The sequence below is a fragment of the Phyllostomus discolor genome, chromosome 2 (assembly GCF_004126475.2).
Source record: "Phyllostomus discolor isolate MPI-MPIP mPhyDis1 chromosome 2, mPhyDis1.pri.v3, whole genome shotgun sequence".
NCBI lineage: Eukaryota > Metazoa > Chordata > Mammalia > Chiroptera > Phyllostomidae > Phyllostomus > Phyllostomus discolor.
The window spans coordinates 188,681,870-188,697,331 of NC_040904.2; the positions used below are offsets into that span (position 1 = coordinate 188,681,870).

The window sequence follows — 15,462 nt, forward strand, 5'->3', positions numbered from 1 at the left end:
TGGAGTGAGAGGGAGACCCTGCTTCTACACCAGGCTCTAAGAATGGCTGTGGGGTGTGGGGCAGAATGCTTATCCTAACTAGGTGTCAATCTTCTTGTTAGTAAGATTGGACTGAGCAAGATCATTTCTACAGTTCTTTCCATCGCTAACTTTCTGTAGTTCTCACTAAGTTATTCAGATAGTTAACGAGGTTAAAACCCTGGGGCCTGATATGAGGTAGAGTGAAGTTAATGAAAGTGTGGTCATTGATTTGGTAGGTTCTAAACTGTCATTTGGGGGAAAGGAAAAAGAACTAATAAGTGATTTAATTCTTGCCCACTTTTCATTCCTTTGCAAAGCTGGTACTAAGAGAAGATGAGATTGTACACGTGGCAGGTGAAATGTGGGCTCTTGAAGATAAACTGGGCCCCTGATCGTCTACCCTGGAGACCCTGGTGTAATTGATCTGGGGAGCAGGCTGGCATCATGGGATTTAATAGCTCCTTTAGGCGATTAAAATATGCAGCCAAGGTTGAGGAAACTGTTAATTGAATCAACTCATCATGAAGATATCCATCTTCATCCCTTACACCTGCTCCCTCACCCTTTCTACCAACTAGACTCTATACTTTGTGTTTCTACTAAGAATCCCCTGGGGAACTTGTTTAAAAATCCCGTTTCTTAATCCCGAGCCTATCTGTTTCCAGTCAAATGGGTTTGCAATAGGACTCTGAAATGTACTGAATTTTTAACAAACCTCCCTCCCCACCCCAGGGGCTTATTATGTAGGCCCTCATGGAAGTGGTAACTTGTAATTGTCGTTGTTGTGATAATGAAATGGTATGATTTGTTCAGACCTTTTGCTTGTGCCATATATATTACAAACATTATTTCTTTTGCTAAATTTTATTTATGTTATTTTTAGAGAGGGGAGGGGAGGGAGAGAGGGAAAGAAACATCAATGTGTGATTGTCTCTCAAGCGCCCCCTACTGGGGACCTGACTCAAAACCCAGGTATGTGTCCTGGCTGGGAATCAAATCAGTGACCCTTTGGTTTGCAGGCTGGCATTCAGTCCACTGAGCCACACCAACCAGGGCTCAAATGTTATTTCTGATCCCCACAACAACTCCACAGGAACTCTGTGTGCCTCTGACCCAGCTCTGCAATGAATCTTGTCACATTCACCAGTGTCACAACTTTGCTTTTTTTTGGCTCTTCTCATATATTTCCATTTATCGCCTCTAGGGCATCTTTTTGAAGGTTTTCCCTTTATTCCAAATTATTTATTATTAAATTTTTAGAAAGTGAATAAGCAAACTAGAAAGTATAAACATTACCTATTTGTAAGTAGCTGGCCACCAGTTTTCAAAAATTAAATATGAGGTTATAATTTTTGCTGTTTTATGAACTTTCACTGAGCAATATAGAGGTAACATGTTCAACTATTCTAATTTATATTTAATGACACATTAATACTCTATGACACAGGTGGCAAAGACAAGGCCCGTGGGCTGAATCCAGCCCTCCTCCTTGTTTTATCTGGCCCAGCACCTTGTTTCTACCCAGTGGCAGTGCTAGGGGCAGTGGCTTGCCCCTAGTTAAGGACTAGTTACATTTATACAGTCCTGAAATTACATTCGGCCCTTTGAAGGTAACTGTGATGCTGATGTGGCCCCCGGTGAAAATGAGTTTAACACTCCTACTCTATTGTATTATAATATTTTAACAACTTTTTTGTTACCCATTTAGGCTGTTTTCAAACATTTGCTATTGTGAAGAATGCTGTAATTTTCTTTGTAGTTAACTTTCAGCACATTCATGGTTGTTTCCTTGGGATAATTCTTAGAAGCAGAGCTGATAGGCTGATTGGTTTCTGTATTCTTAACGCTTATGACACATTTTACCAGATTGCCCTCCAGGAAGGTTGTATGGATGTCTTTCCTCCTCCTTATCCACACTGATTACCACTGTTCTAACATGTGGGGTTTTCTTTTACATTTATTAATCTTATTTCTATTTTTACTTCTTTAATTTTTTTCCTGATGTTATATATTTTTTGTTCTGTTTCCAGTCATTTTTAATTTATTCTTCATTTAACTACCCGTTCATCATGTTTGCCCATTGTTATAATGGATGTTCATGTTTTCTTAACATGTGGAAGAGCTCTTTCTCTATTACCACCCACAGCCTCTTTCATGACCAGAAGAGTGAAAGTTACATGGATACCTTGATCCGACGTCTGCAGCTGTATTCTCGAAACCTGGAACATCTGGTGGAGGAAAGGACACAGCTGTACAAGGCGGAGAGGGACAGAGCCGACAGACTTAACTTTATGTTGCTCCCAAGGTAAGGCAAGTCGGCCTGCTGATGCGGTTTCCCTCGACAAGCCAGCCCTGCCTCAAGTACAACACTGAACGCTTCAGCATGTTTGTCTAGCGTTGTTTTGCTTTGTGTCTATTTAGTACTGTTTCCTTTTGCATATTCTTTAACAGACTGAGTTTAGAACTGCATGGACCTTGCTAAATCTTGTTCTGGTTTGCACTCTTAATACCTTAAAAACAAAAAAGAGGTTATTTTCAAGTGGCTGTGTGGTGCCACGGAGGGAGTGTGGCCTGTGGAACTGGAAGGACCTGGTTCCCACATCTCTGTGCCACTTTCACTGAGTCCAGGGCTTCAGGCAAGTCACTGTCTCTCCTCAGTCTCAAAATGGAAGTGACAGCTTCTCTGTGGAATCTATGAGCTGTGAGGCACTTTCAGGCACTGTTAGTGTCTTTGCTTTCTTCTTTCTACCTCAAAGTAGGAGCCAAATGACAAGAGGTAGGAGTGTTTTCAGTGGGGGAGGTGAGGCCACACCTCAGATGTCTCACCTCAGAGGCAGGCACAGGCTGATCCCCATTTGTGAAACAATGTAGCAGACCCATCAGGGAGAAAGGAAGTGAGGTTGGAATCCCCAAACAGTTTCAAGTTTTAAGTGCTGGTACTCAGGTGATAACTAAGGAATGTTAAAATAAGCAAGAAATTTAAAATATGAAGAGTGTAAATGTGTAAAAATGTGAAAAAATGTGAGGAAATGGGTGTAGGCCAAGGCACCCTCATCTGTCACAGTGAGAAGTAATGTCCTCGTCAGAGTATAATAGAATGTCCTACTAGATGAAGGCTAAGGAGGCAGTCCAACCCCGGGTGAGATTGGAAATGGAGATCAGCCAGGCCTGGCTGCACATCGTGGTTCTACCACCTGTTGTGCATGTGCAACCTTGGGCACGTTACCTACATGCTCCGACCTGACAGGCTGGCTCAAAAAGTGCCCTGAAAGAATGTGCAGGATTTAAGGAGTGTACTTAGCACAGTGCCCGGAACATCTGTGGTTGTTATTCTATAGAGTAGCTGTGACTTTTATATGTAACTTGTATTCATTATTATTTTATGTTGAGCCCATGCTTATTTAGAATATCAGTTCTACATTAGTAAAGGAATGAATTCGAGATTGTAGGAGTTGTTTTCTAAATAAATAGTTTCTCTTCTACAAGCTTGAGTGAAGGGTAAGAGTTACACACAGGCTCTATTCAGTCACTTGGACCTCAAGAGAGCCTAATATAGAACCCACATGCCCTCAGACAGCCAAGGAACAGCCTGGTATTGGCACCCTTGGGACAGGCTGGAACCCTATTAGGCAATTTCTGTCAGCGCTCCATAAATGTTAATTGCAAAATGCGTAATTTCTTGCCTGGCTTTTGACGCTGAGTTGTGACAAAAAAAAAAAATCCTGATTATCTAGCTGCGTTTCCAGAGTGTCATTATCAGTGGTTTAACCAAGGATGTTACTCAAGTGATTTCAAACAGCTGGCTCACCAACTCGGGGTTTTTTTCTTCCCTTTGGTGCCATGTGCCACTTTGACCACTAGGGGGCAGACGTTTTCATTGCATTGATGAGGCAGTAGAGTACACATCTCTTCAACAGCTGCAGCACACCATGACCCCAGCGCAGCTCACTCTGATAACTTATGTAAAAATTCTTCGTATTTGCAAAAAGGAAATCAACAATAACTAGAAGAATCAAAAAGAAATATTCACAGCAAATTATTAATAAAGTTAAGAGTGCATGTAGGGACCAGATACTATTGTATTTAAACACTTACTTGAAGAAACAGTTCCCCTTGGGGTTGTTTTGAATAGATTAAAGAAGTAGGTTTTTTTCTTCTTTGGGCCCTTCTAAGACACCTACTCTGTGCACTCATTTTACCTGTGTCAGCAACAAGCTGTTAGGAAGGTCCCCCCTGTGAGGTCATGGCCCTTCATGTATCTACCAACACTGGTGTCTCTGTTTTCTAAGCTCATAAGACTTTTCAGATATAATCAGTAAAATGAAGGGTAAAGACAGTGAAATACTCAATTTGATCGTCACAACTAGGAAGCCTCCAACATAATCTGCACCCTTATACTGGGCATGTCGAGAACAGCCACCCCAGAAATGCCCCTGCTGATTTCAACAGCCACACCAAAGGGATGTTTTGTCACTACACCAGTTGAACAACTTCTTCCCTCCAAGCTCTGGAGGTTTTCTAAATATTTTTTGTGGTTGATTGGCTGTTTTCTGGGAAAGTGCCAGACATTCTTCCTGGGCCACAGTCAGCTCACCACCCGATCTTCCCCATCTCCCCGACTGCCGTCCCAGGCCTGGAGTGTGGAAGAGAGCTGTGCAATGAAGGACTGAAGGGTGGGTTGTGGCTGACTGCCAAGCCTGGCTCTGCTCTTCGTGGCTGTGGGACCCTGTGAAAGTCATACTTTCCTTTCAGCCTCAGCTTTCTCGACCATATAAATAAGGGATCTAGTCTCAATGACTCCTATGGCACCTCCCAGCTCCCAGGTTCTGACTGTAGTGGTTGCATAGTCAGATCCTTCCCAAAGCGATTCCAAGGGCAGATGGGTGGCATTTGGCTTGTGTTGGGGTAAACGGAAAGGTGGCTTGGCACCTAAAGGAATGCGGAGTCCCTTCTTGTGGTTCTTCTTTCTTAATTCTGAGTCTGATATTCTGCTCTTTATATCACTTCAGCAAAGGTATTCTGAGTTGCTTCTATTTGACTTCTTCAGTTTTAGCCATTTTAACTTATCTACATGATAATTGACTTTGCTTTTATTTAAATACATTTCAAATAAAATATATTTAAAATAAATTTAATATGACATATATTCATATTTATTTATATAAATTTAATGCAAATACAAATATTTAATATATTTAAGTATATTTAAATATATTTAACATAAATATATTTTTAAAATTCTGGTTCAGACTATATCAAAATTCATTTTTAAATGAATATTCCTTCATAGTGATAACAAACAATGCCATGTTAAATATGCCAGGGAGGTAAAACCATTGACTTGGATGAGAAAGATCTGATAGCTGTAGCCATTCAAGCTCTTACATTAATTACACTCTCCTCAGCATCTGGATGTACAGCTGTATCTAGAAGAAATTATGAATAGAGAGGTAAAAAATGGGCAAGTTTGTGTGTGTATTAGGGTTATATAGCATTAGAATTATGTGTATGAGTATTAGGTTCAACAGTCAAGTACTAAGTTAATGCTGAACCTGCTTAGAGTCATCTGAGTTCAAATACATGTATTATATGTATATGTATGTAATATGTTCATGTATATGGTATATGCAACATATCTTTGCTTCCTAGTCACCCAGTTCCCAAACTCTAGAATTCCTAGTGGACAAACTGTCTCAAAGACTCATGTAAAAGAAGAAAAAAATTACTGAAGTTGATGGTATTCTTTTTCCTTCCTTCTAGGCTAGTGGTCAAGTCCCTGAAGGAGAAAGGCATTGTGGAGCCTGAACTGTATGAAGAAGTTACAGTCTACTTCAGTGACATTGTAGGTTTCACCACCATCTGCAAATACAGCACACCCATGGAAGTGGTGGACATGCTGAATGACATCTACAAGAGTTTTGACCACATCCTCGATCACCACGATGTGTACAAGGTAACCACTTCTCCCAACAGGTTTAGATGGCCTTCAGTCAGAATTGGTTGTTCCTGATAGTACTCAGATTGTTCCTGATAATTTATGATTTAATGAATGAGTGGTTGGATCTGAGCTGAAAGTGATGGGAAATGGAAGAATAAGAAGGGCCAGAAGTCAAAATGACCATGTGACTTAAGAAGCAGTTTGAAAGGAACAACTTAAAGTTCAACAGGAATGAACTTTGGGCACTAAATTTAGAAAACATGACATAATCTCAAATCACCTTCAAAAAATGGATAGTGTTTAGGCTGATTACAAGTGAAGCAGAGAAAACACCAGAGTCATAATAAGTAGAATAGGAATATCTTGTTGAAATGGCAAGAATCATTCAAAGAAGACTAAAGAAGAACAGGGAGAACTTTGTAAGTTCAGAAACTGGATCTACAATATTACCTGACTAGAGTGCTGATAAGTCTAAGTTGGAAGAGTAAAGGAGAATTGAATCCCCACATTTGCACGCTGGAAAAGCAGCACACCATATGCAACAAGTAACTTTAGAAATAGAGCTCTCCATATGAATCCCAGTTTGCCCCTAACTAACCATGTAACCTCATAAAATATATTTAACTTCTTCAGGTCTTTGTTCTCCTATCTGTAAAATGAGATGATAATAATACCTACCTTAATGGGTTATTGTGAAGATTATTTAGATAAACAATATACCTGAACCCTGTATCCTTAAGCAAAGCTTAGAAGTCATTCATACAACACTCTGTCATAATGGATATTACTCATAGAGAGGACTTCTCTTTTAGGGTTAGCTGTAGCCCAGCCCTCACCAGATGCAAGTCAGAAAGCCATATTAACAATAGTTCTTGTTGGATAGAAAATAGTTATGCAATTAAGAGATAGCTTACAAAAAGAAGTTAACTAACCAATAAACATGAACTATGTATGATTGTGACAATTAAAAGGCGGGGCATTATCAAAGAATAATTTTTATACAGTACTGTTAATATAAACCTACTACTTACTATAAGCAAAGTGTAGAGTCACCATACTACAAGAATGTGTGTTATGTCTTGAATGAATCTACAATTATATTTTTTTCAAATAGTATGTGGAAAATGGTAAGTGCTGAAAATGACTTTTCTAGTAATTAAAGGTATTCCTAAAATTATGTAAAGCTGTTCAGATTTGAAATATTTAAACATTCAAAGAACTGTCAACACATCTGGATCATTTCCATGATGATAAATGACTTGCATATTGTAATAGTCATTTATAGCTGTTTTATCATCCATCTTACTAGACTAGAAAAGCCCTGAAGAAATTAGCATGGAACTGGTGCCAGAGAGAGTAGACAGGGCTATGATCATACTCAGTTCTCTTTTGTATCTGACATGTGATTAACTGCTTCTGTTTAATGCCTTTGGAAGGGGCAGAGTCACTGATGAGAAACTATTTCCACAGGTGGAAACCATTGGTGATGCCTACATGGTAGCTAGTGGTTTGCCTAAGAGAAACGGCAACCGGCATGCCGTAGACATCGCCAAGATGGCCTTGGATATTCTCAGCTTCGTGGGGACCTTTGAGCTGGAGCACCTTCCCGGCCTCCCGATATGGATTCGCATTGGAGTTCACTCTGGTATGGCGTTGAGCACTGTAGCCAATAGAAACCATATGTATCTATCTCTGTGTGCCAACTAAATCAGAAAGGATAGTCTTCAAATGTGATCAGCTTTCACATGAGGTTTACTCTCGACTCTGTCTGCCAAAATGAGGTCCCATGACGCATCCTAACATAATTAGAGCCATTCCCAGAGACTCTAGGAAACAGCACTTTTGACAGCACCTTTGACTCCTGGAACGATAAACACCAACCGCGTGCTAAAATAACAAGCTCCAGATTTCCCGTTTAAGTCACCGTATTTACTGTTCCATCTCTCCTCCCCACTCTCTCCTTCTCCTCCACCCCCAACTTAAATGTCCTTTTCCTGTAATAAAAGGACATTTACACCCCTCTCATTGGTACCACAGTGAGAGTTTTCAGCCTGAAGGTAGAGATTTGAGAAGATAAATCACAATTGTTACAGAAAAACATAGTTGGAGAGGAACTCAGAAACCATCTAGATTAACCCTTTATAGAACATAAATTATCTTCATAGGTTTGAGATAAGCAATAACAGCCCCTTTTCGAACAATCCCAGGATTTCCTGAAAATTCAGTTTCCAAAGTCAACTCACATTATTATGAAATAGTTGTGACCATACAACAGCCTTTCCCTGTGTACAATTAAATCATATCTCACTACACTTTCTTGTCATTGCTCCTCGTTCTGTCCTTCAAGCTTCCCAGGAGAGCAGAGTACCAAAAACCCAGGAGGTCACCCCAGGCCTTGTGGCCAGGACCAGACAACTGCCTTTACAGAAGTCACCCTGTGTCCACCGCGCCTGTCCCACACCTGACAGGGAATATTGATTGATTAAGAAATCAGTGCAATCCTCAAAGTGACAGTAAATTGAAGTTAAAAACTGCTGCCCTGTCTCTCACAGCTGGGACTTAGCTGTGGCCTTCCCCAGTCACGTCCACAGCTGAAGGTCACAGGTGTTTCCATATGTACATGAGGGAACTGCCCGGGCATCTCCCCAGCCAGCACCAGCCCGCCGTCTATTCTCTGACCCACTGCAGATTGCAGAGAAAGGAACGGCGAAGGTCTGATGGAATGGACCAAGCAGGAGACAGTGGAGCCGTGGGTCCTGGCCCCGTGTCTTCCCCTGTGGCCTAGTCAGGGTCTGAGCTACCGTGTTGGGCTGGAATGAGAACATATGTTAAGCACACATACCTCATATCTACTATTACTACCCTGGGTATTATCCTAGGGTTTAACCCTAGGAAATTGAAAGGTAGAAGTTAAATACTGGTAGTTGAAAGCAAGACAAAATATCTGCAGGGATTTTCCGCTTGCAGGCCCTCCCCTGCTTTATCACTCATTTTTGAAGTGAAGACTCACTTGTGACTAGACTGAAGGCACACATCAGAGATCTTCTGACCAAGTAGCTGCCTCTACTGAACCTTCCCTGCTCAAGATTTACTTTTTTCTTCTTCTGTTTATTTTTTGTTTGCTTTTTTTTTGTATTACTTTGCGTCAAACCTAACAGGGAAAAAAAAGCTCCGCCCTCAGGGGAAGATCCAGTATTTTGATTTTTATTTCAATATTCATAAACACAATATATTTATAGGATAAGTTTATAAAGAAAATCAACTCATATAGATCAAAATCCAACTAGAAATCAGCCAAACTAGAAAATCAATCATTATCTCTATCCAAAACCTAGATCTGCAGTTTGAGTTATTCTTTAACTTCTAAATCCTTGACTTCTTGCATTCAGTTGTTCCACACAAATACTTAATTCAACACCCCTTCCTCCTGACCGCAGTGCACAGGCTGGCCTTGGCTTTGCTCTCCTTAGCGTGTTCTTGTGCCCCTCCCCCCACTCCACTGCATTCACCTGGCACATGAGATGCTCAGGGAAGATTATACCAAGTCCTTGCCTTCTGAGTCTTTCATCATCATGCCATTAATCCCAGAAATGCCACCCTACTGAAAAATAAAAATAAATAAAACCGACTTTGGCTGTTGAGCCTTCACGTGTTCTGTGCCCTCCAGCAGTTCAGAACTCTGGGCTACGTGGTTTAGCACAGTAAGCGAGTAATGGCCTAGTCTCCGTTCTTCCTGACAGCTTCTGTTTCAGATATTAACTGTGCCCAGGAAATACTTTCTGAAAGCATGCATTGAATAAGGACACTTCCCTCATTGAATACATTCATTTAAAGCAAAAATCAAAACTCACTATTCACCCTCAGATACTTCTCCCTAAAATGGAGTTTCAGCACTGTGACCCCGAGAAGGGTCTGAACCACCTCACTGCACTCTGAGATCTTCACTGCCTCTCCTCCCTGCTTTCTGCCTCTTCCAGGCCCCTGTGCCGCTGGAGTTGTGGGGATCAAGATGCCTCGCTACTGTTTATTTGGAGATACCGTGAATACAGCCTCGAGGATGGAATCCACTGGCCTCCGTAAGAAGGGAGATTGTTTTACTTAAAGGACAAAGATTCTCTCTTCCAGAAGAAGGGGACTGTGGGGTAAAAGGCATACCGAGTGCCAGTGGGGTGAAGAAGGACCCTTCTTCACATTGACGGGACACAAGCCTGTGTCATTCCAGTCCTTGGTGCCTTTGCGTTTGTTGTGGCTGTTTACCGATAATTATTCTTCCCTTCGGGCTCAGTTTTAGATGGTTTCTATTAGTTTGGGTTCATTTACAATGTATTCAGGTGTGCACCACCTGAAATAGTCATGAAATTTAGTACAGATCCATGTAAGTTAAAAAAGTTCAGTAGGCTAGGTATGGAGGATACAACCTGGTTCACTGTCCTGTTCTTCTTCGGTTTGGTTTTCCTGGGAACTGGTTTTTGTAAAAAATATAAGTATATGCAATATAAGTATATTATAAGTAAATGCAATATAAGTATTTGCGTTTGTTATACGCAAAACCTATATTGCATTTGCCTTGGCAAGGTAGAGGTACAGTGTGTTGCATGTAGGAGATACCTAATAAATATTGATGACAATGATAGTAATAGAAACACCTACGAGAGAGAAAGAAAGCATTGGTAGATATGGGCCACGATTGCAAAAACACAGGTGTTAGAACAGTATTTTGGCAGTTTACTGACAACCTGACACCAGTTTATACTGGAAAATCATGATACAGGACAATCATGTCCTGTATCAATATACAGGAAATATATGCAATCAATATACTGGAAAATCATGATAAAGGAAATAACAGGGTCAGGGCCAGACAGACTTGAGATAAAATGATTACTATGCAAATCACTGTCTGGGTAGGCTAGGGAAGGAGTTACCTCATCTTTCTAGGCATCAAAAATTTGAAGATATAAATTGAGAATGGGACACCAACCTTGAGATGAGACACATTAAGCATTTAGTAATCCTTTGATACCTGGTAGGTGTACAGTGTGGGGGTACCATTATTCTTACCACTGTTATTGTCTGGGGCACCCATAATGGGAAAAGTGATGCACAGAAATGGCCTTATGAATGGAAATATACCCTCACCACAAATACGTCAGGAGGATAACAGTATCCCAGAGGAGTAAAATTTGAGAAAATCAAGATCCTACTACTGTACCCTGAATCTTTACCTTGTTGCCAACACTTAGGCTGCTACTGGAACTGTACATGGGGACCCAAATCCCAACTCTCAAGCTCAGCACCACAAGCTAAGTCTAAGGCCAGGCCCTGGCACTAAAATGGGGCCAGACTCATTTTATTCCCATGTGTGATAATATTTCTTATGTCACTAAATGTGATTTTAAGAGTTATTTCACTAAAATATCAAAGCTGTCAAGAACCCCTGAAAAAAAAAAGTCTTGAATCACCAGAGTCAGGCCATGCAATAGATTTTAAAATTGGCAAGATTTTCATTGGCCCATTTTGTTTTTCCAGCCTTGAGAATTCATGTGAGTAGCTCCACCATAGCCATTCTGAGGAGAACTGAGTGCCAGTTCCTGTACGAAGTACGTGGAGAAACATACCTAAAGGTAAGGAACCCCCAGAGAAAGTACCCAAAAAACACCACTCAGAGACACGCATGGCTGCCTCCTTTGAGACTGGACACCCAATGGTAGTAATGTTCAAGAGCATACGATGAAGAATCCTTTTCTGTAGTCCCTGCTTTGATCCTCGCCATCGCTGCAGTGATCACCCTGTATCCCCACAGTGATCACCCACTGTCCCCTCAATGACCACCCTCTATCCCCACGGTGATCACCCACTGTCCCCACAGTGATCACCCCCTATCCCCTCAATGACCACCCTCTATCCCCACGGTGATCACCCACTGTCCCATGTAAGAGAAGCCACCACCAAAGACTGTGAACTCAACTTCACTTCAGAGTCCTTTAGAGATTTTGGACTATAACAACTGTGTTATAAAATGCTGCCATCATTTTTTCCACCTGTACTCAAATTTTGCCCCCAATTCCTCCTCTATACCCGACAGCTATAGTCTGGTCCAAGACTAAATTAACTTAAGTCAAAATTCCCATCTTCTTACGTCCTTGCTCTTACTGCAAGATATGGCCGCTCTCTAAGGCCACCTCCCTAGCCAGTTGCTTTATCATTCTGGAGCTCTGCACAAGAGAATCGCAAGGTGTGGCCCCAGACTTCTGACTCAGCATCACCATCACCTGGATGCTGGTTAAAAGGCAGATGCTTAGACTCTCCACCAGGCTTACTGAGTAAGACTCTCTGTGGGAATAAATTAGGAATAAATTCAACCGGGGTATATGCCCTGACTGGGAATCAAACCCAAGACCTTTTGGTTTACAGGATGACACTCCAACCAACTGAGCCACCTGGCCAGGGCAACCAGGAATCTATGCTTTTATGATTGCGATGTGCACTAAGGTTTGAGAATCACTGCACTAGACCTCATGCTGTTCCCCACATTGAGAACAGCTGCCCCCCCCCGCCCAAGCCACCACGTGCCTCCACTTGGCTGTCAGGCTGCTTTTGAAGGTCATTCCAATCTCCTCACAATTTGTCTGAAGCCAATTTTGACAGTAAGCTTATCTGTCTCCAGCAGCGCGTATCCGTTACACTGTAGTCGCAACTTGGAAAAGCCTCCTTTTAGGTAGTAGAGCCCCAACATCACACTCACTTTTCGAATCCTCCATAAAGACATTTCCTGCACAGAGCACTCCTCCCCAAGTAGAGGTGGTTTATGGGTTACTGCAGTGCAAACACAGCCAGAAAACTCCACTAGTTATAAAGATAAGTCTCCTTTTCAAATACCAGCTCTAGCCAAGACACTATCACCAGTAATCAACCGGCTAGGGAGGTGGCCTTAGAGAGCGGCCATATCTTGCAGTAAGAGCAAGGACGTAAGAAGATGGGAATTTTGACTTAAGCTAATTTAGTCTTGGACCAGACTGTAGCTGTCAGGTATAGAGGAGAAATTGGGGGCAAAATTTGAGTACAAGAGCTGGTATTTGAAAAAAAAAATTCATTTTACAGCCTCTGGATGGGCCCCAGAAAATGTCACTTCAGAAGTATTTGCTGCAATGCACATGTGTTTATAATTTACACACTTGAGGTGGGGAAACTGTGGCAACACTTTTGTGGCAAACTTTGTGGCAAAAAGAGCTAGAAGAAAATGTGGACAATGAAAACCAGCTGGGATTTGTTGGCATGACAGGACAGCAGATGAATTTGCTTCCTTTTTAATTTAGAATCTTGTGATGTTGTTATTGTGGTATTTTGAAGTGTCTTTTGGTGGGAAAGAAAACTCTACTTAAAAAACAAAAAGCAGGTCTGGTGGCTGAGTGGCTTGTATTTAAGAGGCATTTGGAAATAAAGATCTGCCCAGAGATAGTGCAGATCGTATCAGGAGCTGAAAAACAGGCACTGATGAGACACTCAGAGGTGAAGTGTTTCTTTTATCAGAATGGCAGGCTGGAACTGAACTGTCTCCTTGGTGTCCCTGGTACACGCCTTTCTTGTCTCACTAGGGAAGAGGAGCCGAGACCACCTACTGGCTGACCGGGATGAAGGACCAGGAGTACAACCTGCCAACGCCTCCTACTGTGTAAGCTGCTGGGTGCGGTGGGCGTGGGAGTGAAGGTCTTGGCTGTGAAAGTTGTGCTACAATAGAGCCAATTTAATTGTGGCAAGTGCTTTGCCAGTGGCAATGTTACGTTGGCTATAAGGACTACATAGGTGAGAAGTTTAGAAACCGCCCTTCTCTGACTGCTAGAAACCGGGTGTTCCAGGCACACCCCGGAGAACAGAGGACAGTAGGGAGCTCTCCTCCTGCGTGTCTGGGTCTGATCGGAGGAAAGCATCCTGGAGGCAAAGAGGCACTCGGCTGGGCCCCATGTTGAAAACAGGACCTCCCCCAACCCCAGGACTGTGGGTTTGGTCTTCCCATGGAATTTGTGTTCTGAAATGAAGAAGACAAGGTTTCAGATCTAACTGACAGATTTCAGTTCCCCTAAAGGTGACTCAATGGTCGTGCAGTTGCACATTGGTGGCTGCAATCAGTCATGTGGCTCTGGCTGTGACATTTGCTATATGGTGGAGAAACCGTGTCTTGCAGTCTCCCCGATGCTGGACCCAACCTAGAGAGATGCCAAAACAACCCATGTCTTCCCTGGGGCACAGGAAACCTGTTCTTACTAGGAGTGCTCCAAGCCCATACCAAATTCTTGAAACCTTCCATTCATTCTGAGTCCTCCCCAGACAAGATCCAGAGTCCTAGGAACGTGTGGGACCAGCAAGCTTTGAGGGTTGCGCTGCAGGGGCCTAGCACTGTTCTGGCTTCTTTCCCGCCTCGGCAGTGTCACATGTACACTTAACAGTGCTTCCAAATTCTAGCATTAAGCATGGCGCGTCACTTTGAAACTGAAATATAATCTTCAGCTTGAAATCTAGTCTGCTTTTTCTACAACTTCATGGAGCAGGATGACAGTCCCTTAAGCTCATCCAAGGAAGGCAAGGCTCATTTTTTTACTCTCTGGATTGCCTGTCTTTAGCACAGACGGTAACTTCAACAGGTGTTCGGTAAACTGAACTGATTGTTTTGGAGCTAAGACATATTCTGTATGAATTGCTGAGAAGTTCCATTTTCCCTCCCTACTTGTTTTCCAGGGAGAATCAACAGCGCTTGCAAGCCGAATTTTCAGACATGATTGCCAACTCCTTGCAGAAAAGGCAGGCCTCAGGGATAAGACACCGAAGGCCCACACGGGTGGCCAGCTACAAAAAAGGCACCCTGGAATATCTGCAGCTGAACACGACAGACAGGGAGAGCACCAATTTCTAAACCTAAGGGAGGTCCCAGGACTCAGGCAGAGGAAGCACGGATGATCTTAGACGGTGGCCTCAAGGGTCCCCGAAAACCTCCATTTCCCTGAGACCTCAGTGGAACAGAAGACTCAGATGCATCCTACTGAGCCTTGGCTGCCCTGTTTAGAACATTTTTGGAGAATCTTCTGGAACATTCTAGAAAAGTGAATTACCTTTTACTCTGGAGCCAGATCTCAACAGTTGCTCCAGGAAGCTTCAGCCTGGGAAAGAAGAATGAATGAATGCACGATCTCAAAGTAGAGGAGATTTTGTTCTCATTTCATTTATTTTGTTTTTATTGTATTTTGTTTACTGGCTCTTTTCCCTTAAATATTCATGATAGGATTTTTTTAATTGTCACAATTATATTTTAAGTATCTTATCTCCATTAAATTATATTTAACTCATCGTTTCTGCAGAAAATATGCTATATATTAGTCAGGAATAAAAGTTAAAAGTTTACTGAGTCTGTGTATGTGTTTTCACCTATTCCTGCCATTTTTCCTGAAATGCACCAGCCCCATCTTGCACCCACTGAAAAGCTAAGTGTACCAGCCCTGAAGCAAGGCAAA

The 15,462-nt window shown here is 42.2% G+C and overlaps 1 protein-coding gene across 1 annotated transcript in view; it reads left to right on the forward strand.

Annotated features, from left to right (window-relative positions):
• The window catches only part of GUCY2C (guanylate cyclase 2C), a 65,231-nt gene extending 50,135 nt beyond the window's left edge, over positions 1-15,096 (forward strand). Inside the window, exons 21-27 of the mRNA XM_028532971.2 lie at positions 2,168-2,326; positions 5,782-5,974; positions 7,430-7,604; positions 9,937-10,035; positions 11,489-11,583; positions 13,555-13,631; positions 14,693-15,096. Of these exons, the coding sequence (XP_028388772.1) occupies positions 2,168-2,326; positions 5,782-5,974; positions 7,430-7,604; positions 9,937-10,035; positions 11,489-11,583; positions 13,555-13,631; positions 14,693-14,867 (973 nt within the window). The 3' untranslated portion in view covers positions 14,868-15,096. The remainder of the gene's footprint in view (positions 1-2,167; positions 2,327-5,781; positions 5,975-7,429; positions 7,605-9,936; positions 10,036-11,488; positions 11,584-13,554; positions 13,632-14,692) is intronic.
• Positions 15,097-15,462: the final 366 nt, after the last annotated feature.